The following is a 26505-nucleotide window of genomic DNA, read 5'->3' as shown; positions in this document are numbered from 1 at the left end:
CCCTGCTCCCTTCTAGCACTGAGGATGTTACCTAGTTGGGTCATGAAACGTCTGCAAGAAAACCCCCAAGCTCAGAGAGCAACGAAGACCCCACAGCCCTCCTCTTCCTCCTCCTCTTCTCTGCAAACCCCTTTCCCTTCTAGCACTGATGATGTTACCTACTTGGGTCATGAGACGTCTGCAAGAAAACCAACAAGTTCAGAGAGCCCCAAGGATCTCCTCATCTTACCAAAGTCATCCTCATATCCTTTTCCCAAACTCCCAAGAAAGCAGCGTTCGGCCTTCCCATCAGGAACAGATGCTCAAAAAGGCGAAGAATCCGACTCCAGATCAAAATCTCTTTTGACAAGATGTTAACAGTGCCTTTCGCCAGCAGACGCTGAATCTGCAAAAGGCAAGATGGCTTAAGTTTCATCACTGGCTTTGGAATCTCCCTATCAGCCGACTGCAAATTTATTTTATTTGCTGGCTGGGTGTCTACGCTAGTCCTCGACTTCCGACCACAATCAGAAGCAGAAGTTGCACTTGTTAAGTAACCCAGTGAAGTGAGTTGCGCCCAATTTTATGACTTTTGTTTGCCACCGTGTTGTACCACTGCAGTTGTTAAGTGAATCAGTTAAGGCCAATAAGCAAATCAGGCTTCCTCCTCCATTGACTTTGCTTGACCCTACGATGCTGCAACCATTGTAAACGATGCCAATTGCCACGGACCAAATTTCACAGGACTGGGGGCATGCTGTAATGGTTGTACATGTGAGGACTGGTCGTAAGTCACTTTTTTCATTGAAGGAAAAGAGAGAAAGAGAGAGGGAGGGAGGAAGGGAGGGAGGGAGGAAGGAAGGAAGGAAGGAAGGAAAGGAAGGCAGGCAAGCAGGAAGGGAGGGAGGAAGGAAGGAAGGAAGGAGGGAAGGAAGGAAGGAAAGAAAGGCAGGCAAGCAGGCAGGCAGGAAGGGAGGGAGGGAGGAGGGAAGGAAGGAAGGAAAGAAGAAGGGAGGGAGACAGGGAGGAAGGAAGAAAGGGGAGAGAGAGAGGAAGGAAGGAAGGAAGGAAGGAAGGAAGAAGGGAGGCAGGGTAGCAGGGAGGAAGGAAGGAAAGGAGAGAGAAAGGAAGGAAGAAAGGAAGAAAGGAGGGAGGAAGGGAGGAAGGAAGGAAGGGGAAGAAAGAGAGAGAAAGGAAGGAAGGAAGAAGGGAGGAAGGATAGAAGAAGAAAGGAAGGAAAGAAAGAAGGAAGGAAGGAAGGAAGAAAGAAAGAAAGGCAGGAAGGAAAGGCAGGCAGGCAGGCAGGCAGGCAGGCAAACTGGAGGAAGGGAGAAAGGGAGGGAGAAAGGAAGGAAGGAGGGAAGGAGGATGGGAGGAAAATTCGAGGGAGGGAGGGAGGAAAATGAAGAAAAAAAAAAGAGAGAAAGGAAGGAAGGTTCTGCACATGCTCAAAAATCCCTAGTTCTCTCCCATATGTAGAGCTAAGCGTCTTCATCAACCAAAGCTTCTAACAAGAAAATCAAAATCCAAGAACAGGATTAGAAGATCCGTGCAGCAGTGGAAGGACGCGCCAAGGCTTTCGCCAGGATTCTCCCTTGGGACAGGAGAGGAGGAAGTCTGGCTTTATTGATGGACGGGATGATGGATTTAATTTAATCCCTTTTTTCAAAAACCAGCAAATTACAGTCGCTGGATTTCATGGGTGGATCTCCTTTGTCCTGTCAAAAAAATCTCCCCTAGTGATTTCTCAGCGGAGCCGGAAGGGGGCAGACGTGAGCTGAGCGTGTGTTTGCACTCCCATTCGGAGACCTGTGTTTATCAGACCGGCTATCTTATAATGTTCTTTTGTTTTTCTTTTGTTCCTTCCTTCCTTCCTTCCTTCCTTCCTTCCTTCCTTCCTTCCTTCCTTCCCTCCCTCTCTATATTTCCCTCCTTCCTTCTCTATCCCTTCCTTCCTTTCCTTCTTCTTCATTTCCTCCCTGTCTTTTCTTTTTCTTTCATTCCCCTTCTTCTCTTCCTTCCTTCTCCATTTCATTTTTCCTTCCTTCCTTCCCTTCTTCACTTCCTCCCTCCTCTGTCTTTTTTTTCCTTTCATTTCTCTTCTCTTCTTCTCTTCCTTCATTTCCTTTCATTTTTCCTTCCTTCCTCCTTCCTTCCTCTTTCCTTCCTTCCTCTTCTTTTCCTTCCTTCCTTTCTCTCTTCCTTCCTTCCCTCCCTCCCTCCTCTCTTTCTCTTCCTTCCTTCCTTTTTTCCCTCTTTTCTTTTTCGTTTGATGACTGTCCAGAGTAATGGATGGGAAGAAGAAGAGAAGGGAGGGAGGGAGAACAGAGGGAAGCAAGGAAAGGAGGGTGCAGAGAGAGAAGGAAAGAAGGAAGAAAGGAGGAAAGGAAGGGGAAGGAAAGGAAAAAGGAGGGAGGGGAGAGGGGAGTAAAGGAAAGGGAAAGGAAGGGGAAAGGAAAGAAGGCAGAAGGGAAGGGAAAGGAAAGGAAAGGAAGGGAAGGGAAGGGAAGGGAAGGGAAGGGAAGGGAAAGGAGGCAGAAGGGAAAGGAAAGGAAAGGGAAGGGAAAGGAAGGGAAAGGAAAGGAGGCAGAAGGGAAAGGAAGGGAAAGGGAAGGGAAGGGAAGGGAAGGGAAAGGAAAGGAAAGGAAAGGAGGCAGAAGGGAAAGGAAAGGAAAGGGAAGGGAAAGGAAGGGAAAGGAAAGGAGGCAGAAGGGAAAGGAAGGGAAAGGGAAGGGAAGGGAAGGGAAAGGAAGGGAAAGGAAAGGAGGCAGAAGGGAAAGGAAAGGAAAGGAAAGGAAAGGAAAGGAAAGGAAAGGAAAGGAAAGGAAAGGAAAGGAGGCAGAAGGAAAGGGAAGGGAAAGGGAAGGAAAAAAAGGAAAGGAAAGGGAAAACTTTTCTGCTAAGTTTAAGCAAGAAACCTCTTGCTTCCTTTGCATCTGGTTCCAAGGGGGATCCCTTCCCCTTTCCCTAGGATTTCTCCCCCACCCACAAAAAGCCCCTGGCATTTCATAGGAGGCCTGCTTCTCCAGCCCCTGGGAAAACTGCTCTTAATCTGGAGCAGACCAGGGGAAGAAAGTCTGACTCAGCGCAGCTGCTCCAGACTTTTCTTCTCCTTGGCAGGAAGTGGCTGAATTGAGCTTCTATTGGGGCCCAGGTCACGTGGACCCCCCCCTCTTCTTCCGCCTTCCCAGCCCCCCCCCAACTTTCCCTTGCAAGGATCCTGTATCTTAAAGCCATAGAAATCTCTCTTTGGGACTGTCACACAATAGGCCATTTTGCTGCAAGCACATCCCTGCTCAGCACTGGCCTTTATTATTATTACCATTATTCTTATTTTTTTCCTTGCAGGATAACAAAGCGTCTTGTGACTTTGTCAACAATCGGCCACAGATTCTGCTTTTTCTGAATACCTGCTTGAAAAATACTCAGTTTTTTCTTATTGGGGGGGGGCGCAGAATGCCCTCTTTTTTTAAAGGGAGGCACGCAAACCCTAAAAAATAGCAAAAAAATTTTCCCTATTGCCCTTTCTGCTCCTGATGCAAAAATCTTTTGCAAAAAAAATAAAAATAAAAAAGGTGTTAGCAGAAAGGGAGAGGGGGGAGGAGATTTGAAGGAAATAAAAAGCCAAGAGGACACTTATTTATTTAAGGAATAAATAAGTTTATTTCTAAGGAATAAATGCCGGGATTCCCACACCCCTTTTCCCCTGCTGATGCCATCATCGACCGTAGGGGCAATCCAGCACCTCAAACTTTAAATTTACTTTTTAATTTAGGTCAATGAATTCACTCTTCTCTTTTTGTTTGTTTTTCGTTTTGATTTAGGGTCACGGACATGAGATGGGCGGCGTAGACGTTTAAGAAATAAAATTAATAAAATGTTGAAAATGCAAGCGATGGCAAAGTAGAAGGGACTTGTCTAAAGCAAGGGTCTCCAACCTTGGCAACTTTAAGCCTGGAGGACTTCAACTCCCAGAATTCCCCAGCCAGAAGAGCTGGGGAAGAGAAGGAGAAAAAGAAGGAGAAGGAGCAGGAAGAGCAGGCGGAGAAAGAAGAAGAGGAAGAAGAGCAGGACAAAGAGAAGGAGGAGGAAAAGGAAGAGGAATGGGGGAAGGAGAGGAAGAAGACAGAGGGGAAGAAGGAGAAGGAGAGGAAGAGGAGAGAAGAGAAGAAAAGGAGAAAAAGAAGGAGCAGGAAGAGGAAGAGCAGGAGGAGGAGGAAGAAGAAGAGGGACAAAGAGAAGGAGGAGGAAAAGGAAGAGGAATGGGGGAAGGAGAGGAAGAAGACAGAGGGGGAGAAGGAGAAAAAGAAGGAGCAGGAAGAGGAAGAGCAGGAGGAGGAAGAAGAAGAGCAGGACAAAGAGAAGGAGGAGGAAAAGGAAGGGGAGTGGGGGAAGGAGAGGAAGAAGGCGAAGGAGAAGGAGAAGAGGAAAAGAAAGAGAAGGAGGGGAGGGGGAAGAGGAAGGAGGAGGAGGAGGAGAAGGAAGGGGACTGGAAGGAGAGGATGATGTAGTAGGGGAAGACTGAGAAGGAGAAGATGAAGAAAACGTAGAAGGAGAGGGAGGGAAGGGGGCAGGGGGAGGAAGAAGAAGAAGAAGAAGAAAGAAGAAGAAGAAGAAGAAGAGCCAGCCGGGTGGGCGTAAGGTGCGAACAATCGCGGGGTGGAAGGCAGCGGGTGGAGTGGGGAGGGAAGGAGGGAGGGGGGGAGGGCAACGGTCCCGCCCTTCCCTTCCCTTCCCTTCCCTGGGACGGGGGGGGGAGAGGGAGGGCGATTTCCTGCGCAGGGAGGGAGGGAGGGAGGGAGGGAGACCGGCGCAACCGGGACAAAGCCAGGAGGGAGGGAGGGAGCGAGGGGGGAGGACAGGGAGGGAGGGGAAAGGGAGAGCGGGCCCTTTAAGGGGGCGGGGTGGGGAGGGGAGGGGAGGGGAGGGAGCCAGCGACACCGGCGGAGGCAGGAGCAGCAGCAGCAGCCTCGGGACAAAGGGGGGGAGGCTGGGGATCGGGACCATCCTCCCTCTTGCAAAGAAAGAAAGAAAGGAAGGAAGGAGAGAAAGGAAGAAAAGAGAAGAAAAGGGGGAGCTGGGGGGGATCTGCACGTGGGGGAGCGGAGCCGCGCCCTCCTCCAGAGCCGGCCGGGCTTTCCTCCTCTCCCCGGGCACGTGCGGCGGAACAAAAGCGGCTGCTCCGCTGGCGGATGGCGGCTCCGTGCAGCCCGGAGAGCGGCCCGCCGGGGGAGCGGCCCCGCGTCTACTTCCAGAGCCCGCCGGCGGGGAGCGGCCCGGGGGCGGCCGGCGGGGAGGCCGGCGAGGACGAGGAGGGCCCGGTGCGGCGCCAGGGACGCGTGACGGTGAAATACGACCGCAAGGAGCTGCGGAAGCGGCTGCACTTGGAGGAGTGGATCCTCGAACAGCTCACCGTCCTCTACGACTGCCAGGTGGGCGCCGGAGGGAAGGAAGGAAAAGAGGGAAGGAGAAAGAAAGAGGAAGGGAGGGAGAGAGAGAGAGAGAGAAGGAAGGAAGGAAAAGAGAGAGGGGAGGAGAAAGAAAGGGAAAGGAAGGAAGGAAAAGAGGGAAGGAGAAAGAAAGAGAGGGAAGGAAGGAAAAGAGAGAGAAGGAAGGAAGGAAAAGAGAGAGAAGGAAGGAAGGAAAGAGAAGGAAGGAAAAGAGAGGGAAGGGAGGAAGGAAGGAAGGAAAAGAGAAAGAGAGAAGGAAGGAAGGACGGAAAAGAAAGCGGGAAGGAGAAAGAAAGGGAAGGAAGGAAGGGAGAGGGAAGGAAGGAAAAGAGGGAAGGAGAAAGAAAGAGGAAGGGAGGGAGGAAGAGAGAGAGAGAGAAGGAAGGAAGGAAAAGAGAGAGGGGAGAGGAGAAAGAAAGGGAAAGGAAGGAAGGGAGCGGGAAGGAGAAAGGAAGAGAAAGGAAGGAAAGAAGAGAGGGAAGGAGAAAGAAAGAGGGAGGAAGGAAGGAAAAGAGAAAGAGAGAAGGAAGGAAGGAGGGAAAAGAGAGCGGGAAGGAGAAAGAAAGGGAAGGAAGGAAGGTGTGGATGAGAAAGGAAGGGAGAGGGAAGGAGAAAGAAAGAGAGGAAGGAAGAGAGGGAAAGAGAAAGAGGGAAGGTGTGGATGAGGAAGGAAGAGAGGGAGAGGGAAGGAAGGAAGATGTGGATGAGGAAGGAAGGAAGAGGGAAAGAGAAAGAGAAGGCGTGGATGAGGAAGGGAGGAAGGAAAAGAGGGAGACGGAAGGAGAAAGGGGAAGAAGGAAAAGAGAGAGAGCGGGAAGGTGTAGATGAGGAAGGAAGGAAGGAAAAGACAGGGAAGAAGAAAGAAGGAAGGAAGGTATAGATAAAGAAGGAAGGAAGGAAAAGAGAAGGAGAGGGAAGGAGAAAGAGGAAAAAGAGGGAAGGAAGGAAAAGAGAGAGAAGGAAGGTGTGGATGAGGAAGGAAGGAAGGAAAAGAGAGGAAGAGGGAAGGAGAAAGAGAGGGAAGGAAGGAAGGGGTGGGTGAGAAAGGAAGGAAGGAAAAGACCCTTCCCCAATCTAGGGTTTGCCAGCAAAGGGGGTGACTCAGAACTGGGCAGTCAGAGGAAGGAAGAAGGGCTGCCCCCCCCGCCCAGTTTTCCAGAGGTGAAGCCCCTATCACAGTCCACATCCTAAGGGAGCCCCTGACCTTTCCTCCCTTAAACTTCCTCCTTTAAGTATTCCCCCACCACCCCGTAAGGTGGGGCCAGCGGGCGCCCCCTTGACCCAGAGCCCAGCAAAGGGGGCATCTATGTCTGGCTATCTGCGGGGGAGGGGCTTCTCTGGAGCTCCGAAGGGTCCCGCAGGAGCTGGAAGCGGGCAATGAAACCGGTTGTGTCCCAATCCCAACTTGGGGTCTTGATGCTGGCTTCCTGGGGGGTTCGCACTGGTCCCCCTAAAAGAACCTGGAACCCCCCCCCAAAAAAGAGAACCTGGAAATATCCTGCCTCCCCCCCCCCCACTCCAAATCGGCTTGTTTTAAGCCAGGGATCTCTTCCCCATTGTGGTCACCCACCCACCCACTCTTCCCTGACCCAGAATCCTGGTGACCTCAGATCTGATGGGAAGGGGCAGCTCCCCCCTCCTACCGCCACCCACCAACCCTACTGAATGAGAACTGGGAATTCTGGGAGCTGTAGTCCCTGCATATGCGGAGGAGGCTTTCTCGGGTTGCTAAACCGGGTTAACCCAACCCTCCCACTGGTTGATTCCCACAGTGGATCGCCTCAAGGGCAGGAATCTCCCCATTCCTGAAAAGATAACTCAAGGGGGAAGGTCGTTTAAGGTCACTGGCATCCCAAGCCCTTCTGGGTGGCGTGGAAAAAAAAACTTTCGCGCGGGGTCTCGAACGTCGGAATAGGCTCTTTAAAAAAAACACAATTCCAGTTGTATAAAGTGTCACAAGTTGGGTTGAAGAGGGGGAGTGGGAGGGAGGGATGCCCCTAACTTTGCCCAACCTGGCAGCTGGCACGTGCCCCCCCCCTTCCCCTGAAATCCTGCAGCCTTCTGGGTGGCGTGGAAAAAACTTCTGCGCGGGGTCTCGAACGTCGGAATAGGACATTTAAAAAAAACACAACTCCGGTTGTATAAAGTGTCACGAGTTGGGTTGAAGGGGGGGGGGGAAAGAGAGGGATGCCCCTGACTTTGCCCAACCTGGCAGCTGGCACGTGCCCCCCCCCCTCTCCTGAAATCCTGCAGCCTTTCTCTTCAGGGGGAGGGGGTTGTCACGAGATTGGACAGGAGTTGGGTTTTTCTCCCATCTTGGCAACTTGGCACCCAGCTGGGCAGATCCCAAGATGGTATCCGTCTGTTCTCTCTCCCCCCCACTCCCCCCCCCCCAAGCAGCCTTCGAACCCGGCTTTCTCAATGTGGATGACAATAGCAGGATCGGCTTTCACGGCCTGCGGTCTTGTCTCGCGGGCACTTTGGCGACTGCTAAATGCCATCTGCTAACTAACCAGCTTCGGCGTGGTTTTTTTGGGAGAGTTGCGGGGAGGGGGGGGGGGAAAGGACCGAGAGAGGTCGGTGGGATGGGTGCAACCTAAGCGAGGAGCAAGTTAAGAGATGTGCTAGATTTTCCAGTTATGCAACTTCTGGTGGCAGGCTGTTCCGCTGGTTAATTATTCTCAATTGTTAGGAAATTTCTCTTTGAATTCCAGGTTGCTTCTCTCTCCTTGGGTGGTTTCCATCTGTTGCTTCTCGTCCTGCCTTCAGGGGCTTTGGAGAACAGTTTGATTCCCCACCCCTCTTCTTTGGGGCAGCCTCTCAAATATTGGAAGAGTGCCATCATGTCCCACTTGGTCCTTCTCTTCATTAAATTAATCTCTGCAACGATTCATGTTTTAGCCTCCAGGCCCCCTTAATCCTCTTCGTGGCTCTTCTCTGCATTTATTTATTTATTTTTTTTAATATCGTGGCAACCGAAACTGGGTGTGATATTCCGTGCGTGGCCTTGGCAAGGCGTTATAAAAGCGGTATTAACACTCCACGTGATCTTGATTCCATCCAACCTGCGTTCGGCCTTTTTTTGGGGGGCGGCAAACTCTTAGTTGAACATTAGCTTAAAAGAAGCCATAAAGGGCAACCTTGAAAAGGGGAGGCCAGGCCCAGTTTGGAAAAAAAAAAGCAATTTTGCACCCATGCAGGCTGCTCCCGAGTTTAATCTCACTTTTTTTTTCCCCTCCTTGTTTTTAACCAAGGTTGCATGTGTGAATGGGGGGAAAACAAAAATTACGGAAGAGGTGTTGTGTGGGTGGGTGGGTGGGTGGGTGGGTGGGCGAAGGCCGTTTCCCAAGGCGTGCAGAAGAGAGCGAAGTGTTTTAAGGTACAGGTAGTCCTCGACTTTACAACGTAGATTTAGCGACTGTTCGAAGTTACGACGGCACTGGGGAAAAAAAGCGACTTGGGATCGTGTTTTTCCCACACTTAACGACCGTTTCGGCATTCCCAGGGTCACGGGATCAAAAATTAAGACACTTGGCAATAGTTTCACACTTACGACCGCTGCGGCATTCCCAGGGTCACGGGATCAAAATTCAGACACTTGGCAGCAGTTTCACACTTACGACCGTTGTGGCATTCCCAGGGTCACGGGATCAAAAATTCAGCCGCTTGGCAGCGGTTTCACACTTACGACCGCTGCGGCATTCCCAGGGTCACGGGATCAAAAATTAAGACACTTGGCAACGGTTTCACACTTACGACCGCTGCGGCATTCCCAGAGTCACGGGATCAAAATTCAGACGCTTGGCAACGGTTTCACACTTATGACCGCTGCGGCATCCCCGGGGTCACAGGATCAAAAATTCAGCCGCTTGGCAGCGGTTTCACACTTATGACCGCTGCGGCATTCCCAGGGTCACGGGATCAAAAATTAAGACACTTGGCAACGGTTTCACACTTACGACCGCTGCGGCATTCCCAGGGTCACGGGATCAAAATTCAGACGCTTGGCAACGGTTTCACACTTATGACCGCTGCGGCATCCCCGGGGTCACAGGATCAAAAATTCAGCCGCTTGGCAACCGACTCATATTTATGATGGTTGCGGTCACGGGATCCCTGTTTTGTGACCTTCTGACGAGCAACGTCAAGGGGGTGGGGAAGCCGGATTCACTTAACAACCGTATGACTGACACAACAGCCGCAGCGATTCCCTTAACGACGACGGCAAGAAAGGTCGTAAAACGGGGCAAAACCCGCTGGACCAGCGTTTCACTCAGTGATGGAAATTTTGGGCTGTAAAGATCGTAAGTCGAGGACTACGCTGCGCCTATTTTAAAGACGGGGATAGGAGATCGGGCCTGCCTATGTTGGCGGGCAAACGAGCGATCTTTTGGGAAGGCTTTCAAAGAGAAGGGGGGGGGGGAAAAATAACCCAATATGAAGGTGAAAGCTTCTGTGCAATGAGGACAGGTATTAAAAAGCAATTTAACCATCAAAAAAGAAAGTTAACGGCCTAGCCTGGCTCTTGGAAAGACGATGTCCTTTTAAAGATCTATTTTTAATCAATCGGCCTGATTAATTTATAGGGTTAATGCTGGGTCTTAAGTGCAGGATCGGTGTCTTCTATAGGGGGGTGGAGAGGACAAGTTTCCATTATCCTTTTAACTGAGGATGATGGGAAATGTTCCCCTAAGTCACCTTCCTCTTAGGGAAAAGGGGTTTCTCAGCTTTTTAAGTTGGATGGACTTCAACTCCCAGAATTCCCCCCAGCTGGAGGAATTCTGGGAGTTGAAGTCCACAAGTCTTAAAGCTGCCAAGTTTGAAGAGCCCTCTCTTAGCTCCAAGCAACCTGTCCAGCAACCAGCATTCCTTAACTTTTAAGCCGGGTGGACTTCAACTCCCAGAATTCCCCCAGCTGGGAAGGGGGAGTTCTGGGAGTTGAAGTCCACCCGGCTTAAAAATTGAGAAACCAGCAGAGCTGGCTGGAGAATTCTGGGAGTTGAAGTCCACAAAGCTGCCAAGTTTGAAGACCTCTGAGCTAAGATGTTAAGAGGCCGGGTTTAAAAATAGGATTTGCCCTGCGTGCTTCCCTGCAAGGAGAGAGCTAGCTTATCAATAAAAAATTAAACCCTTTTCCACGAACTTCCGGGAAGGTTTAGAAATGGGCACAGAATTGATTCCATTTGGCACTTTCAATGGATCCTATTTCTGAAGAGATGGAAGGGAGGGAGGGAAGCTAGCAAGTTGGCAGAGATTTAACCCTAAAAATGGGTCTCCCTCTGATTGGGGGGGGGGCCAAGAATGAAAGTAACTTGCTCCTTCCTTCCTTCTTTTTCCTGACCTTCCTTTTCTCTTCCTTCCTTCCCTTCCTTCTCTCCAACTTTCCTTTCTGTTGTCCGTCTTTTCCTCCCTCTCTCCAATTTTCTTTCCTTCCTTCCTTCCAATTCTCTTTCCTTCCTTTCCTTGTTTTCACCCCTTCCTCCAAACTTCCCCCCTCTCTCCAATTTTCTTTCTTTCCTCTCCCATCACACCAATTTTTCCTTCCTGCCTTTCTCTTTTCCTTCCTTCCCTCCAATTCTTTCCTTCCTTTCCTTGTTTTCACCCCTTCCTCCAAACTTCCTCCCTCCCTCCAATTTTCCTTCCTTTCCTTTTCTCCTTTCTCCCTTTCCTTCCTTTTCTCTTTTCCTTCCTTCCCTTTCTCTTTTCCTCCTCTCCTCTTTTTTTTTCTCTTTCTCCCTTTCCTTCCTTTTCTCTCTGCCTTTCCTCCTTTCCTTTCCTTTCCTCTCTTCCTCCCTCCCATGGGATCTTTTGCAGGGCATCCCAACGGGACTCAAATAACGACTGGGCTCTTCTGCCAACGGGAAGATGCAGAGAATGATCCTCTATGCAAAATCCTCCAGTCTTTCTTGGGGGGAGGCGGGGTGGATTGACCCTGTACCCCTTCCTCAACAAGGGAAAAGTTTAAATTGCAAGGGGGAAGATTCTCCCAAGGTGCCAGACTCCAAAGTACAAACAGCAGCTGAAGTTTTCCTAGCTCAGCCCGGGATGGGAATCTGATTTTTGATCCAATGGCTTGGACCGCACATCTTTTGAATCTGGGCGATATTTTCCCACCGGCCAATATACGCCCTCCTGGTCTGTTTCCCCCCCCCTCCCCAATCTCTCCCAATTTATGGATCCCAGCAAGAGGAATAACTTGTAAAAACTTGGCCTTTCCCCCTCTAATCCTTTTTTCTTTGTAGGAAGAAGAAATCCCCGAATTAGAAATAGATGTGGATGAACTTTTGGATATGGAGAGCGACGAATCGCGGAGCGCCAGGGTGAAGGTAAAAAAAAAACAAGGAAGAAGAGAAAAGTGTCTCATTTGCACACGCAGCGGGGGTGGGGCACAGGTTATGGGGGGGGGGGGAAGGCTTGAGAAAGGATGTGCGTCCGTGTCTCGTTGCCTCTACACAACAGTTACAAAAAGGCCTTGTAAGGTGCACGTCTCATTGTAAGGTGCACGTCTCAGCCGCCCTGAGTCTCCGGAGAAAGGCGGCATATAAATTGAACTAATAAATAAATTGCGTCTACGCAAAAGTTACTTGAAGGGTGTGCAACATGTGCCTCGTCTACACACACACACACGTTTCAAGAGGGGCTTGAGAGAAAGTGTGCACGTACGTCTCATTGTGCGCACACAACAAGTTGCAAGAGGATCTTGGGAGAAGGTGTGCTTTTGTGCCTCATTCTCTCTACACAAAAGTTACAAGAAGGGCCTCGTGGTGGGGTGCGCGCGCACGAGTGTGTTTTGTTGTCACTAACACCAGGGCCGTAACACAAAAGGCCCAAACTTCTGGGTGGGGTCCTTGTAAGCAAACAGCCCAAAAGCAAGACGTAAGCCCCAGCTGGGATGTGCAACCTTAACCAAAAACAGTCGTTAATCCAAATAAAGAGAGATTTTAAAGAAATCACAACAAGGTTTGGCCAGAGATCAAAGATCTCTGCAAGCTTTTAAAATAAGCATGGAGTTTCTCTGGATTTTAATTTAATTTAATTTTATTTCTGTTGCAGGAACTTCTGGTTGATTGCTACAAGCCCACAGAGGTATGTCTTTATTTATTATTATTTTTTAAAAAAATAATATTTTTTTCTACAGCCAGCTTATTGGCAGTGGCCAGTTTCTCTTCCCCGTTTTCTCCCCCCCCCCCTTCTTAAAACTCTCCAGGGAGGATGCTAGTCCTTACTAGCTCTTACCCAGCAGCTGCAAAACAGCTGCTGCCTCCGTCTCTGTGGGTCTTGCCCCCACGCCCCCAGCACCTGTTAGAGGAGGAGGATTGGGGGGGGGTGTCGTCCCACCCCCACTTCCTTTTCTGGCCCCTTCTCCCAAGCTTGGTCTCCTGAAGCAGAGAAGGGTGGGGAGAATGGAACAGGTTCTAGGGAAAGCAGGAACAGCTTTCACTATGGTGCAAAAAAAGACACACAAACACCGCAATGAGCGAGAAGTAGGGGCCTGGTGGCTCAGCAGACTGAAAGCATTGTGATTTAACACCAGCTGCCTGCAATTACTGTAAGTTCGAATCTCACCAGGCTCAAGGTCGACTCAGCCTTCCATCCTTTCTAAGGTAGGTTAAATGAGGACCCAGATTGTGGGGGCAATAAGCTGACTTTGTATAAAATATACAAAAGTATGAAGGCTATTGCTTAACGCACTGTAAGCCACCCTGAGTCTCCGGAGAAGGGCGGCATATAAATCAATTTTTAAAAAAATAAAAAAAAATTAATCTGGCTGATGCCAGATGTGGGTTTCCCAGCGTTTTTAAGAGGGGTGGACTTCAACTCCCAGAATTCCCCCGCCAGCAACTGGAATGCAAGTCCACCCGTCTTTTAAAGCCTGCTGGGAGTTGAAGTCCGCCCATTTTAAAGCATGAGGAATTCTGGGATCTGAAGTCTAGACATCTTAAAACACGGTGCCTGGGGAATTCTGGGAGTTGAAGTCCATCCATCTTAAAGCCTGGGGGTTAGGGAATTTGGGAAGTCAAAGTCTACCCATCTTAAAAGCATGCTAGCTGGGGAATTCTGGGAGTTGAAGTCCACCCATCTTAAAGCATGAGGAATTCTGGGACCTGAAGTCCACCCATCATAAATCATGTCATCTTAAAACATGGTACCTGGGGAATTCTGGGAGTTGAAGTCCATCCATCTTAAAGCCTGCTGGTTAGGGAATTCTGGGAGAATGTCCACCCATCTTCAAGCATGCTGGCTGGGGAATTCTGGGAGTTGAGAGTCCACCCTTCTCAAAGTTGCCAGGATTGACAAACCCTGCTACGGACACTTCCCAGGGAAGTAAAGTTTTACTCTTAAGTTTTTTCTTTTCCTTTCCATTTCCAGGTTTTCGTAGCCGACTTGCTAGACAAGATCCGAGGGATGCAAAAACTAAGCACCCCGCAAAAGAAGTGACCTCCTGATTGTGAGCGGCTGTCCTGCGTGGCCCCGGCCATTCGTGGCCCGTTGTGTCGCTGAAATGTTGGCAGTGCTGGGGTTTCAGGGAATGGGGGGGTGGGGGGGGCGGCTTTCACAGGGCTGGGGAGAATCCATTAGTTTCCCCTCCCCTCAAGAACCACCACGAAAGAGGGAAGATTGGGGGGGATGCTCTGATAATCAGAATAATTTGATCGCCTTTTAGCAATATCTCTCCGCAGCTGCCTCCCCCCTCCGTCCCACCCCAAAATCTGTCCTGGCTCCACATCAGTGTGTCTTGTGTGTGCAAAGAGAAAGGGGGGGGGCATTTGTTCTCAAAGAAGGGGGTGGAGAGCAGAAAGTGTAGGATCTTAAAACAAGATTCGGACGGGGTGGAGGGGAGTATCTGGATTTGGGGAGGGCTGTTTTTTTGTTTTTTTTAATTATTGTGTTTTTATATAAATTTAATAAAGATGCTTTGAGAAGAGGCAGCCTGGTTTCTGCAATGGGGGGTGGGGGTGGGGAGAGAAGGGTGTGGATCAGTGGTGAAATCCTACCGGTTCGCACCAATTCGGGCGAACCTGTAGTGATAAAAGCTACCAGTTCGGGCGAATCTGTAGTGATAAAAGCTACCAGTTCGGGCGAACTTGTAGTGATAAAAGTACCAGTTCGAGCGAACCTGTAGTTATAAAAGCTACCAGTTCGAGCGAACCTGTAGTGATAAAAGCTACCAGTTCGGGCGAACCTGTAGTGATAAAAGCTCCTGTTTCATCTGAACCGGTATTTCCAACAAATACCGACCGGTATTTCAGCTGAGCTTTCTAGCAAATCTAAATCGCGCGTCACAGCTGTCCCCCCCCACCGGCTGTTCTACTTACCTTGTTAAGCGTCCTTTTTCCATGCAAAGCATGCATGTGTCCCACACTGCACATGCGTGTGCGCAGAGCATTTGCCGCACATGCGTGGGCAGCGAAGCGGTGGCAAACCACAGAGGATTTCACCAGTGGTGCGGATGAGAAAGTTTGTGGGGGGGGGGAGACGCACACAGAGGTCTCCCTCAACTTCACCGAAAACGTGTTATTTATTTTTTTTAAAAGCACTTTTAATCCTCTGTTTAGCGACCGTTTCAAGTTTAGAAGTCCACGAGTCTTTAAAAAAAAAAAAAAGTCACTACAGTTGGACGACACTGCTTTTGCACAATTGTCGACTGCGGTCTGCCTTTCGCAGACACGAGGAGGAGACTCAGAAGGCCGATGGGTGTTGGGTTAAGGACATCTGGCAGAAAATCCTGCTGTAGGAATACATGGCAAGTTTGCGTGGTTTTTCTGCCGCAAAATATATTTTTCTCGCTGGGGATTATTACGGGGGAAAGACCCGAGGATAGCTAGCTATTCCAGGGATCGCAGTTTAGCCACACTTCTCCCCCCTTTTAAGCAACCCTGGCTGGCTGTTTTTGCCTTGCAGAATAGGAGTGGGAAGGGACCTCGGAGGACTTTTAGTCCAACCCCCTGCTCAGGCAGGACACCCTGTACCATTCAGTCCAATCTCTTCTTATAAATCTCAGCTTCTTGGATCACTAGGGAGGTGTGGGGGAGGGGGGCAGGAGAAGAGGACCTCTGGTTAGCCCACCCTCCGCCCCCCCCCCCCCAACAAAAAAGGCACTTCCTTCCAAGCCGCTTCTAATTAGAGATGGGGGGGGTGGAGAAACAGAGACAGACGGCAGCAGCCGGCAGGCCCCTAGCGAGACGCCTTTGCCTCGATTGTCCCAACGGAGTTGTAAGACAACGTTGCCTGCCTTCCTTTCTCTCTCTCTTCTCTCTTCCCCCCCACCCAGCCTCGGTGGTAGCGGTTGAACTCAGCAAGGAAGGAATGCATTGCAGGGCCTGGAGCTAATCCCAGCATCGTCGTGTTTCCGGCCTTAAATCACCACCGGCCGAGCAAAATGCCTAATGCCTAAATACTTGATGCCTCCCCTCCCTCTCTCTCTCTCTCTCTCTCTCTCTCCCCCCCAGATCTGCTAGCTCGTCCACGTGGCGAACCGAGGAAGCAAGCCGGCTTTGGTGGGGGGGGGGGGAAAGGCCACTCCTGGAATAATTGTAATTTGGTCATCACGTTCTAGAGCAGATGTTGGGACGTCTGGAAAGAGTGCAGAGAAGAGCAACTAAGATGATATGGGGGGAGAAGGCTAGAAGCTAAAACATACGATGAACGGTTTGCAGGAATTGGGTCTGGTATACTGCTTGAGCAGGGGGCTGGACTAGAAGACCTCCAAGGCCCCTTCCAGCTGTCATTCTACTATTCCTTCCTTTCCTTTCCTTTCCCTTCCTTTCTTCTATCTTCCTTTCCTTCTCCTTTCTCTTCCTTTCCTTTCTTTTCCTTTCTTCTATCTTCCTTTCCTCTTTTCCTTTCTTCTATCTTCCTTTCCTTTCTTCTATCTTCCTTTCCCTTCCTTTCTTCTATCTTCCTTTCCTTTCTTCTATCTTCCTTTCCTTTCTTTTCTTCTATCTTCCTTTCCTCTTTTCCTTTCTTCTATCTTCCTTTCCCTTCCTTTCTTCTATCTTCCTTTCCTTTCTTCTATCTTCCTTTCCTTTCTTTTCTTCTATCTTCCTTTCCTTTCTTCTATCTTCCTTTCCTTTCTTCTATCTTCCTTTCCTTTCTTTTCTTCTATCTTCCTTTCCTCTTTTTCTTTCTTCTATCTTCCTTTCCTTTCTTCTATCTTCCTTTCTTTTCTTCTATCTTCCTTTTCCTTTCCTTTCCTTTCCTTTCCTTTCCTTTCCTTTCCTTTCCTCCTTTCCTTTTCCTTTTCCTTTCTTTCCTTCCTTCCTTCTCCATCACTGGAGGTTTTTAAGAAGAGACCGGACAGCCACTTGTCTGAAATGGTATACTGCTTGAGCAGGGGGCTGGACTAGAAGACCTCCAAGGCCCCTTCCAGCTGTCATTCTACTATTCCTTTCCTTTCCCTTCCTTTCTTCTATCTTCCTTTCCTTCTCCTTTCTCTTCCTTTCCTTTCTTTTCCTTTCTTCTATCTTCCTTTCCTTTCTTCTATCTTCCTTTCCTTTCTTCTATCTTCCTTTCCTTTCTTTTCTTCTATCTTCCTTTCCTCTTTTCCTTTCTTCTATCTTCCTTTCCTTTCTTTTCTTCTATCTTCCTTTTCCTTTCCTTTCCTTTCCTTTCCTTTCCTTTCCTTTCCTTTCCTTTCCTTTCCTCCTTTCCTTTTCCTTTTCCTTTCTTTCCTTCCTTCCTTCTCCATCACTGGAGGTTTTTAAGAAGAGACTGTACAGCCACTTGTCTGAAATGGTATACTGCTTGAGCAGGGGGCTGGACTAGAAGACCTCCAAGGCCCCTTCCCGCTCTTGTTATTCTGAAATACTGGGAATGTCCGCCAACAGGCTGGATAACCAAAGACTGAAGGATGGGAGGCCCAGAAGAGGTCCAGAGGCTGTTCCCGACGAGAAGAACCTTGTCTCCCGATTTGAAAGGAGCCGAGCACAAGCATATAGAGGAAGTCCTCAATTTACAATTTATTTAGCGACTGTAACAACGGCGCTGAAAAAGGTGATTTGCAGCCTTGGCCTCGCGCTTACGACCATCGCGGCCTCAAAAATTCGGATGTTTGGCACGCCTTTGCAATCTTCCCAGCCGGCTTCGGATGAGCAAAGTCGATGTGGAGAGCTGGCTTCACATTTAACGACCGTGTGACTCGCTCAACTCTAGTGATTTGCTTAATTGGGGGCAAAAAAGCGGTCGTTAAATCAGGCGCGACTCACTTAACCACAGCCCGTCTTCGCCAGTCGTTGTAAGCCGAGGACTACAGCTCTGCAAGACTCCCGAATTGATGACGCGCACCCAACCGCGGTCGTTAAGGGAGAAAGCCACAATCCCCCACCGCGTGTTTTTATTTAAAAAAAAAAAAAAAAAAAAAAGCAGCATAAGCGATGATTTTGAACCGTTCCCACTTAACATCGTGGAGTGGAGAAAATCGCTATTGTGCACCCAATTCCAATACGAAAACCTTCCGGAGGGACCCCACCTCCCCTTCCAGAAACACAAAACATACGGGGTTTGTTTTAACCACGAATGTCTGGGACGGGACGGTTTGCTGCGCGTCTTAAAAAGACAATGCTGGCAAAAATCCAGCACTTTTCGCACTCCCCGCCGGCCGCTCGGCAGCGCAAACCCATCCTGTTACCTCACTTTCTCGCCAGTTCCCTGCGGCAGGAACTTCCGTTCCTTTATTTATGGAGTCCCTGCTGTCCTTAAACAAACCTAAGGGGTTTTTTGTTTTTTTTTCCTCCTGCGGTGGGAGAAACGGGCCTTTTACTTTTCGGGGGGGGGGGGTTTGCAAACGCTTAGCAGGTGGTTTTGGGGGTATTCTCTGGACAGAGTCCCAGAATTCTATGGGGCAGCAAGGGAGAATTCTAGGATGCCTCTCCTCCGTCTAGGATGCATAGGGTTTAAGGCAGTCTTTCTCAATTTTGGCAGCTTGAGGATGGGGTGGGGGGGGGACTTCCATAATTCCCCAGCTAGCACGCTATGGGTTAATGGTGCAATGTGGGGTAAGTTTTACTCACAGCCAACTAGAGGGCCGGAGCAAGCCTTTTCTGAAGTCTTCACCAGTCTTGGATTTGAACCTCAAGCAACGTCCGAGAGGGATGGACTTTTTCAACTCCCAGAATTCCCAAGCCAGAATTCTGGAAATAGAAATCCATGCATTTTAAAGCAGGCTGGCTGGGGATTCTGGGAGTTGAAGTCCACCTCTCTTCAAGCATGCTAGCTGGGGAATTCTAGGAATTGGAGTCCACTCCTCTTAAAGCAGACTGGCTGGGGGATTCTGGGAGTTGAAGTCCACCCCTCTTAAAGCAGACTGGCTGGGGGATTCTGGGAGTTGAAGTCCACCCATCTTAAAGCAGGCTGGCTGGGGATTCTGGGAGTGGAAGTCCACCCATCTTAAAGCAGGCTGGCTGGGGATTCTGGGAGTGGAAGTCCACCCATCTTAAAGCAGGCTGGCTGGGGATTCTGGGAGTGGAAGTCCACCCATCTTAAAGCAGGCTGGCTGGGGATTCTGGGAGTGGAAGTCCACCTCTCTTCAAGCATGCTAGCTGGGGAATTCTAGGAATTGGAGTCCACTCCTCTTAAAGCAGACTGGCTGGGGGATTCTGGGAGTTGAAGTCCACCCCTCTTAAAGCAGACTGGCTGGGGGATTCTGGGAGTTGAAGTCCACCCATCTTAAAGCAGGCTGGCTGGGGATTCTGGGAGTGGAAGTCCACCCATCTTAAAGCAGGCTGGCTGGGGATTCTGGGAGTGGAAGTCCACCCATCTTAAAGCAGGCTGGCTGGGGATTCTGGGAGTGGAAGTCCACCCATCTTAAAGCAGGCTGGCTGGGGATTCTGGGAGTGGAAGTCCACCCATCTTAAAGCAGGCTGGCTGGGGATTCTGGGAGTGGAAGTCCACCCATCTTAAAGCAGGCTGGCTGGGGATTCTGGGAGTGGAAGTCCACCCATCTTAAAGCAGGCTGGCTGGGGATTCTGGGAGTTGAAGCCCACGCATCTTAAAGCAGGCTGGCTGGGGATTCTGGGAGTGGAAGTCCACCCATCTTAAAGCAGGCTGGCTGGGGATTCTGGGAGTGGAAGTCCATCCATCTTAAAGCAGGCTGGCTGGGGATTCTGGGAGTTGAAGTCCACCCATCTTAAAGCAGGTTGGCTGGGGATTCTGGGAGTTGAAGTCCACCCATCTTAAAGCAGGCTGGCCGGGGATTCTGGGAGTTGAAGTCCACCCATCTTAAAGCAGGCTGGCCGGGGGATTCTGGAGGTTGAAATCCACCCATCTCGAAGTTGCCAAGGTTGAAAAATAGTGGTCCTGACTGTTGGAACAGGCAGCCATTCCCGCTCAACTTAGGACCACGACTCAAAACCCATTCAGGCCTTTCTAACCCCTCCCTCCTACCCCTCCCCTTTTTTCCCCCTTCCTCCTTGTTTTTAAAATGCCCCAGGATGCTGGCAACCTTTTGAACACAAGGCAATGCTGTCTCCTGGACAATTTAACCCACCTCCCCCTCCAAGCTGAGCCTCTGACTAGCTTTAAAGGACTCGAGAGGGCAGGAGATCAGCCTGGCGAGCTGACTCTTCACGGAGGACTCTTGGGAGGCGAGTGCCAAAAATAGGATCCGTCCCCTCATCCCGTCCTCGGCTGGCCCACCCGCCCGCCCACGGACGACTTCCTTCCCGCCCCCCTTTCGCATTCATGGCGCAAAATCTGGTCTGTGCTTTTTTTTATTTATTTGGCCCATCGAGGAGCGACAAACCCTTTTCCCAGATCCTTCTCCGGCCTGTCCGTCCGTTTTTCCCGCGTGCGCGCCCCAACCCCGCGAGCCCCTCCTCCTTGGCAGAGACGCGCAGCTATAGTTCTTGGCGACGCTCAATCTTCAGCAGTTCGACTTCAAAGATGAGCGTGGCGCCGCCTGGGAACAGCGTGGGGAAAAAAAAATAAAAGAAGGGAAAGAGATTGAAGAATGGAGGGATGGAAGGGGTGGGAAGAAGTGAAATGTGGTAGTTTTTTTTCTTAATCCTCGCGGCTGGATAGGAATGAAGCCAAATCCATAAAAATGGAAAGATATTTTAATTCCCACCATGGACAAATGGCTGCAAAAGTTGATGGGAGTTAGCAGATAGGCTTTGATGAAAAGAACGCCAATTAATTTTGTTTCTAACGTGTTTTCCCGAAAATAAGCCCTTCCCCCCAAAAATAAGCCCTCCCCGAAAAGATTTAACCGCATGCATAGCCGGTGCCCGCCATTTCCTCTGGTTAGGGTTAATCCACCCCACCCGCTTCTGTGCACGAGCAAACCGGTAGCAAACTAAATTGAAACCCACGACTGCTCGCAGGGTTGTTGTTACGGGGGGAAAAAAAGGAGGAGGAAGATGTGTTGGAAATGTTCGCTGCCTTATTTGTAAAAATAATGAAGGCGAGATGCAAATAAATAATGAATAAATAAAACAAAGAAATAAAATACCTGGGATTTTGGGCGGCGCTCCCCGATCTCCGTAACCTGCGAGATAAGACCACAGAAGCCAAATCAGCCGGATATCAAATGATGCAAGGAAACACCTCTACTCAAGCTCCGGAAAAGTTACCGTATTTTTCGGAGTATAAGACGCACCGCAGTATAAGACGCACCTACCTCTTTTGGTGCGGGAAAGAAGAAAAAGAAATCTCCCTCTGCTTCTGAGCAACTTTGCCTTGTTTCAGCAAACAGCCTGCTTTACTTTCAGTTTCGTTTTCAGCATAGCTTGATTAGCACAAGGGGGAAAAAAAATCTGCTCCAGCAATTTACCTCTTTGCAGCAAGCAGCAGAGCCCTGCGCAAAACAGCTGAGAGTCAGGAGGCCGATCCCATCAACTTGTGCTAATTAGGCTGTGCTGAAGCTGAAAGGAGCTGTTTTTCCCTTGCTGTTTGCTTGCAAAGAGGTAAACTCCTGCGAGGCAGAGGCCAAAGGGTGGGGGCCAGTGGGCGGGCAGGGCTACATTTGGTGTTTAAGATGAACCTAAATTTTCATGCCCTTTTAGTGGGGAAAAAGGTGCGTCTTATACTCCGAAAAATGCGGTAAACGTTACAATATGCAGAGGGATAACGAACCAATGCCAGGGCATAGGTGCCACCTGAGTTTAGGAGAATGGGGACCACCCAGTGTTATTCCTGTACTGGTTTCAGCTCTCATTCCTTACCGAGCTCTGATGGGATGACTAACTTCCTTTTCTCGCCTTCGCACATCCTGAAACGGCAAAAGAAGGCATTGTCAGCGTTTACAAATCCCGAGGACTAGAATTTTAAGTCTCCACTCTTTTTAAACTCTGCCCTTCTAAACCCAGGCGGTCCAAACAATGAATTGTTTTTTAAAAAAACCACGTGAAGGCTACCAATGACTTCATTAAAAATAAATCACCTGGACGAAACAACACAGCCCCGCCTATTGTTCCCGCCTCGCTGCCGAAGATGCCTCTGATATTGCGGAGAAGGACCAAGGAACGGAATGCTCTGCACTTTATGGAAATATGCAAGCTAAAAGCTACCTCCTCAAGAGCCCCAGGAGGAAATGCGCAGGGCAAGCCCAATTAGTCTTGGAGAAACACAGCCAAAAGTTCTAGAATGGGATAGGATAAAATATATGATGCATATAAATATACTAAATATATACTCCTTGGTGGTCTCTGCCCTTGGTGGTTTTTTTTTTTTTTTTTTTTGTCAGACGTTTCGTGACCCAATTAGGTAACATCATCCATGCTAAAAGGGGCATTTGCAGCAAACCTCACATTCCCTTCTAGCACTGATGATGTTAACTAGTTGGGTCACGAAACGTCTGCAAGAAAACCACCCGGCTGAGAGAGCACCATGGACCCCTCATGTCTACCCTGAGCTACAAATAATTCCCTTCCATTCATAAAAGATTCGATTCTGCTCGCCCGTCATGGGCGCCCCCCCAAAAAAATCCATTCGAACCCCCTGTTCCTCGGAAGCTGGCTTTTTACCCGAGCAAGCCTTGTTCCCAGCCTTTGATGACTTGTCCGGTGCCCAAGGAGAAGATGAAGGGCTGATCGCGAGTTAAGCTGCTGTCAAACTCCGTCCCGTCTTCCAGTTTTCCCTGGGAAGGCGCAAAAGAGGAAAATTAAACGGATGGCGAGTGAATCTGACCGACAAGTTGGTTTCTTTTCAAATGGAAAATGAATTATTTGCTCGGAGATCTCGCTCTTTCCTGCTTCAAACCAGCGGCGGGTTTCATATTATGCTACTGCCAGTTCGCTGCGCACACGCTCGCTTCCCGCCTGCCTTCTGCGCACGGGCTCTGCTCGCTCGCGCAATTTTCCGTGCATGCACCCGGCCACAAAAATGTGCCTAAAAAGATGGCATAGAGCCAGGGCGAATGGGCGGGAACGGGCCCACCCACGATTTCCGCAACCGGTTCGGGCGAACCGATCCGAACCGGCTGAATTCCACCTCTGCTTCAAACCCTACAGCGAACTTAAAAGCTGAATCCACAGTTTTATGTGTCTTGTGTGTGTAAACTAGCTGTAGGACGTTGGCATAAGAATATTGTAAGAAAGCAAAACAGAAAGCTCAGAACTAGAGACCTAAATGACAGACGATCCTTGACTCATGACCCCCCCAGACTGAAGCTGGAATTTGCAAGGAAGTTGGGAAGAGGGGCGTGCCCCGGTTTGGCCACCGTTATTAAGCGAATCATGGCAGCTTTTAAGTGAGTCATTAAGGGAACCTGGCTTCCCCCACGAACTTTGCTTGTCGGAAGCCGGCTGGGAAGGCTGCAAATGGTGGATCACGTGACCCCCTACCCCCCCCCCCCGGGGATGCTGCCACCGTTGTAACTGCAGTCAAAAGTCACTTTTTTTCCCCCCAGTCCTGTTGGAACTTTGGTTGCTAAATGAATGGCTGCGAGTCGAGGACTAACCTAGGCCTCAAAAGCTGGGAGGGTTTGTTTTTTTCCAGCTGTAATAAAACAGCAGGAGACTGGCCTTTATGCCATCTCCGCTTCTTCTATATATTCATCTAAATCTCATGTTAAAGGTCATTTACGGTAACTATTATCCCTGGTGCCTTAAGGAAACTTAAGAATTTTTTTTTTCTCTGCCAGAAGATGAATTTCCTACAGGGCCCCAAATCTTTGTGAAATAGGGCAATGGGGTATATTTCATTTATTTATACGATCAATCAATAAACGGCCCTATTTTGTTGGGTGACTGCACCGCGATTACAAGAATGAGCAAAACATCCTTTTCATTGCATGCTGTGGCCACGTCACTATTCTGGTTTTTCCTGCTCCCAAAATCAGTTGTCAGTGGAAATTCTCAGTCATCCAGGTGAAGGTGTTTTTTTCAACAGGCAACTGGAATTTCGTGTTTTTCTTTGAAGACGTTTTGCTTCTCGTCCAAGAAGCTTCTTTAGTTCAATTATCTATATCTATATATCTATAGATATAGGTAAAGGGAGGTAAAGGTAAAGGGAGCCTTTACCTTGATAGATAGAGATAGATATCTATCTCTATTTATCAAGGTAAAGGCTCCTAGAATAGAATAGAATAGAATAGAATAGAATAGAATAGAATAGAATAGAATAGAATAGAATAGAATAGAATAGAATAGAATAGAATAGAATAGAACAGAACAGAACAGAATAATAACAGAGTTGGAAGGGACCTTGGAGGTCTTCTAGTTGAACCCCCTGTTTAGGCAGGAAACTCTACACCCCTTCAGACAAATATGCCTTGGTAGCACAGTGGTCTAAAGCACCCTGTTATTAACACAGCTGTCTGCAATTACTGCTGGTTCGAATCTCACCAGGCTCAAGGTTGACTCAGCCTTCCATCCTTTCTAAGGTAGGTTAAATGAGGACCCAGTTTGTGGGGGCAATAAGCTGACTTTGTATGAATATACAAAAGTATGAAGGCTATTGCTTAACGCATTGTAAGCCGCCCTGAGTCTCCGGAGAAGGGCGGCATATAAATCAAATTTAAAAAAAAAATGGTTATCCAACATCTTCTTAAAAACTTCCAGTGTTGGAGCATTCACAACTTCTGGTGGCAGGCTGTTCCACTCATTATTCTCACTGTCAGAAAATTTCTCCTTAGTTCTAAGATTCTTCTCTCCTTGGTTAGTTTCCACCCATTGCTTCTTCTCCTGCCCTCAGGGGCTTTGGAGAATAGCTTGACTCCCTCTTCTTTGGGGCAGCCCCTGAGATATTGGAAGGCTGCTATCATGTCCCCCCTAGTCCTTCTTCTCATCAGACTAGACATACCCAGTTCCTGCAACCGTTCTTCGTATGTTTTAGCCTCTGGTCCCCTAATATACATTCCCTTTATCGTATTTTTCTGGTATTATGCCTAACAAAAAGAACTCTGGCTTAAAATCTATATGCTGTCTTAACATTTTTTTCTAACCACAGATGCATTTTTGCCCATTGCCGTTTTTTTTTTTTTTTTTTTTTTTTTGCTTTTGGGCATGTGCACCACAGGTGATGGTATGTGCCCGGTTTTTTATTCAATTCTGAAGAACTGAACTACAGAGGTTTCTTGGGTGAGAAGCGAAACATCTTGGAGGAAAAACAAAGTTCAGTTGCCTCTTGAAAAAACTCCTTGGGGATAACCATGACCTGGATGACTGAGAATTTCCACTGACAGCTGATTTGGGAGCATGAAAGGAAAAATCGGGCGGGGGTGGAGAAAGGTGTGTCCAGAAGCCGAAGGTTTTATAGCACCTGAGTTCAAGGGGAAACTCTGAGAATGAAGAATCAGGTTTTGGCCACATCATTCTTTGTAACTTAGCGAGGGAGCCCACAAATTACACAGGAGTTTTCCACGGTCAGCAATTCATGCTCTGCTTAAAAGTTGCCATCGCCGAGCGTTGAAACAGGCGTTTGCGTGAGTCAGCGAGGGTGTGTGTAGCTGAAAGGCAGCTGAGGTGTTCAGTGCTCCGGGAGGTTGAGTCAGAATCAGGGCGGCAATAAAAGCCAATTTTCAAGTCGCTTCAGCCTCTAGGGAAGTGCCTAGTCAACTCTCCACAACCAGACTATTTCACAATTGGCCGGCCACCATATTCACACTGTCACACAAGCCCCTTGTTGAATCAAGCCATCCAGAATTACCCCAATGGACAGGGAAGGAAGGAAGGAAGGAAGGAAGGAAGGAAGGAAGGAAGGAAGGAAGGAAGGAAGGAAGGAAGGAAGGAAGGAAGGAAATAAATAAGAGGGAGGGAGGGAAGGAAGGAGGGGAGGGAAGGAAGATAGGAAGGAAGGAAGAAAGGAAGGAGGGAGGGAAGGAAGGAAGGAAAGAAAGGAGGAGGGAGGGAAGGAAGAAAGGAAAGAAAAAGATAGGAAGGAGGGAGAGAGGGAGGAAAGATAGAAAGAAAGAAAAAAGAAAGAAAGAAAGAAAGAAAGAGAAAGAAAGAAAGAGAAAGAGGGAAGGAGGGAAGAAAGGAAAGAAAGAAAAAGAGAAAGAGAAAGAAGGAGGGAGGGAGGGAGGGAGGGAGGGAGGGAGGGAAGGAAGGAAGGAAGGAAGGAAGGAAGGAAGGAAGGAAGGAAAGAAAGAAAGAAAGAAAGAAAGAAAGAAAGAAAGAAAGAAAGTCAGTCAGTCACTACAGTATTTTGTTTGTGGAGGGGGGGGGATCCCAGGACAATGAGACCGTCATAAATATGAGTCAGTTGCCAAGCAGCTGAATTTTCATCACGTGACCCTGGGGATATTGCAACAGGCATTAAGTGTGAAAAACGGTCTTAAGTCACTTTTTTCCCGTCTTGTAACTTCACCTTATCTGGTCCTCAAGCCAATAGGAACTGCTCACCCCAGGAGAAAACAAATTTTAAGAGGGGTGGACTTCCACTCCCAGAATTCCTCAGCCAGCACGCTTTGATGGGTGGACTTCAGCTCCCAGAATTCCTCAGCCAGCATGCTTTAAGGTGGATGGACTTCAATTCCCAGAATCCCCCATCCAGCATGCCTTAAGACGGGTGGACTTCAACTCTCAGAATCCCCCAGCCAGCCTGCTTGTTAAGTTGAAGTCCACATCTCTTAAAAGTTGCCAAATTTGAAAAACACTAAGTAAAACTCGTCCCATTACAGTGAAAGGCGATGCATCGT

General features: G+C 49.0%; 3 protein-coding genes across 7 annotated transcripts in view; 1 reads left to right on the top strand and 2 right to left on the bottom strand.

Moving 5' to 3' along the window:
* The window catches only part of PLCB3 (phospholipase C beta 3), a 58902-nt gene extending 58726 nt beyond the window's left edge, over positions 1–176 (bottom strand). The window contains exon 1 of the mRNA XM_070951208.1: positions 163–176. Within this exon, the coding sequence (XP_070807309.1) occupies positions 163–171 (9 nt within the window). The 5' untranslated portion in view covers positions 172–176. The remainder of the gene's footprint in view (positions 1–162) is intronic.
* The window catches only part of FKBP2 (FKBP prolyl isomerase 2), a 35781-nt gene that overhangs the window by 5559 nt on the left and 3717 nt on the right, over positions 1–26505 (bottom strand). For 2 of the 5 annotated variants that reach the window (XM_070951209.1, XM_070951212.1), the window contains exons 3-6: positions 22391–22503; positions 21590–21636; positions 20878–20913; positions 20122–20325 (exon numbers count right to left, since the gene is read on the bottom strand). In XM_070951209.1, the coding sequence (XP_070807310.1) occupies positions 20264–20325; positions 20878–20913; positions 21590–21636; positions 22391–22503 (258 nt within the window). In that variant the 3' untranslated portion in view covers positions 20122–20263. Of the gene's footprint in view, positions 1–165; positions 386–17409; positions 17590–20121; positions 20326–20877; positions 20914–21589; positions 21637–22390; positions 22504–26505 lie in introns of those variants that run through there. The other 3 variants (XR_011600831.1, XM_070951210.1, XM_070951211.1) reach the window with 3 other exon arrangements.
* On the top strand, positions 5032–14353 carry PPP1R14B (protein phosphatase 1 regulatory inhibitor subunit 14B). The gene is made up of 4 exons (XM_070950698.1): positions 5032–5411; positions 11672–11755; positions 12483–12515; positions 13800–14353. Exons 1-4 carry the CDS (start codon positions 5172–5174, stop codon positions 13866–13868), a joined length of 426 nt encoding a protein of 141 aa, XP_070806799.1. The 5' UTR covers positions 5032–5171; the 3' UTR covers positions 13869–14353.

Source organism: Pituophis catenifer, unplaced genomic scaffold, assembly GCF_029215685.1.
Source record: "Pituophis catenifer annectens isolate HBS135680 unplaced genomic scaffold, rPitCat1.0.hap2 SCAF_10, whole genome shotgun sequence".
NCBI lineage: Eukaryota > Metazoa > Chordata > Lepidosauria > Squamata > Colubridae > Pituophis > Pituophis catenifer.
This window is presented reverse-complemented; position numbering and strand designations above follow the sequence as displayed.

Bases quoted from the DNA above. Each gene is read 5' to 3' on its own strand.
- PPP1R14B (XM_070950698.1), top strand. From the start codon at position 5,172: ATGGCGGCTCCGTGCAGCCCGGAGAGCGGCCCGCCGGGGGAGCGGCCC. The intron at 5,412-11,671 runs GTGGGCGCCGGA...TTTTCTTTGTAG, and splicing joins CCGTCCTCTACGACTGCCAG to GAAGAAGAAATCCCCGAATT. The intron at 11,756-12,482 runs GTAAAAAAAAAA...TTTCTGTTGCAG, and splicing joins CGCGGAGCGCCAGGGTGAAG to GAACTTCTGGTTGATTGCTA.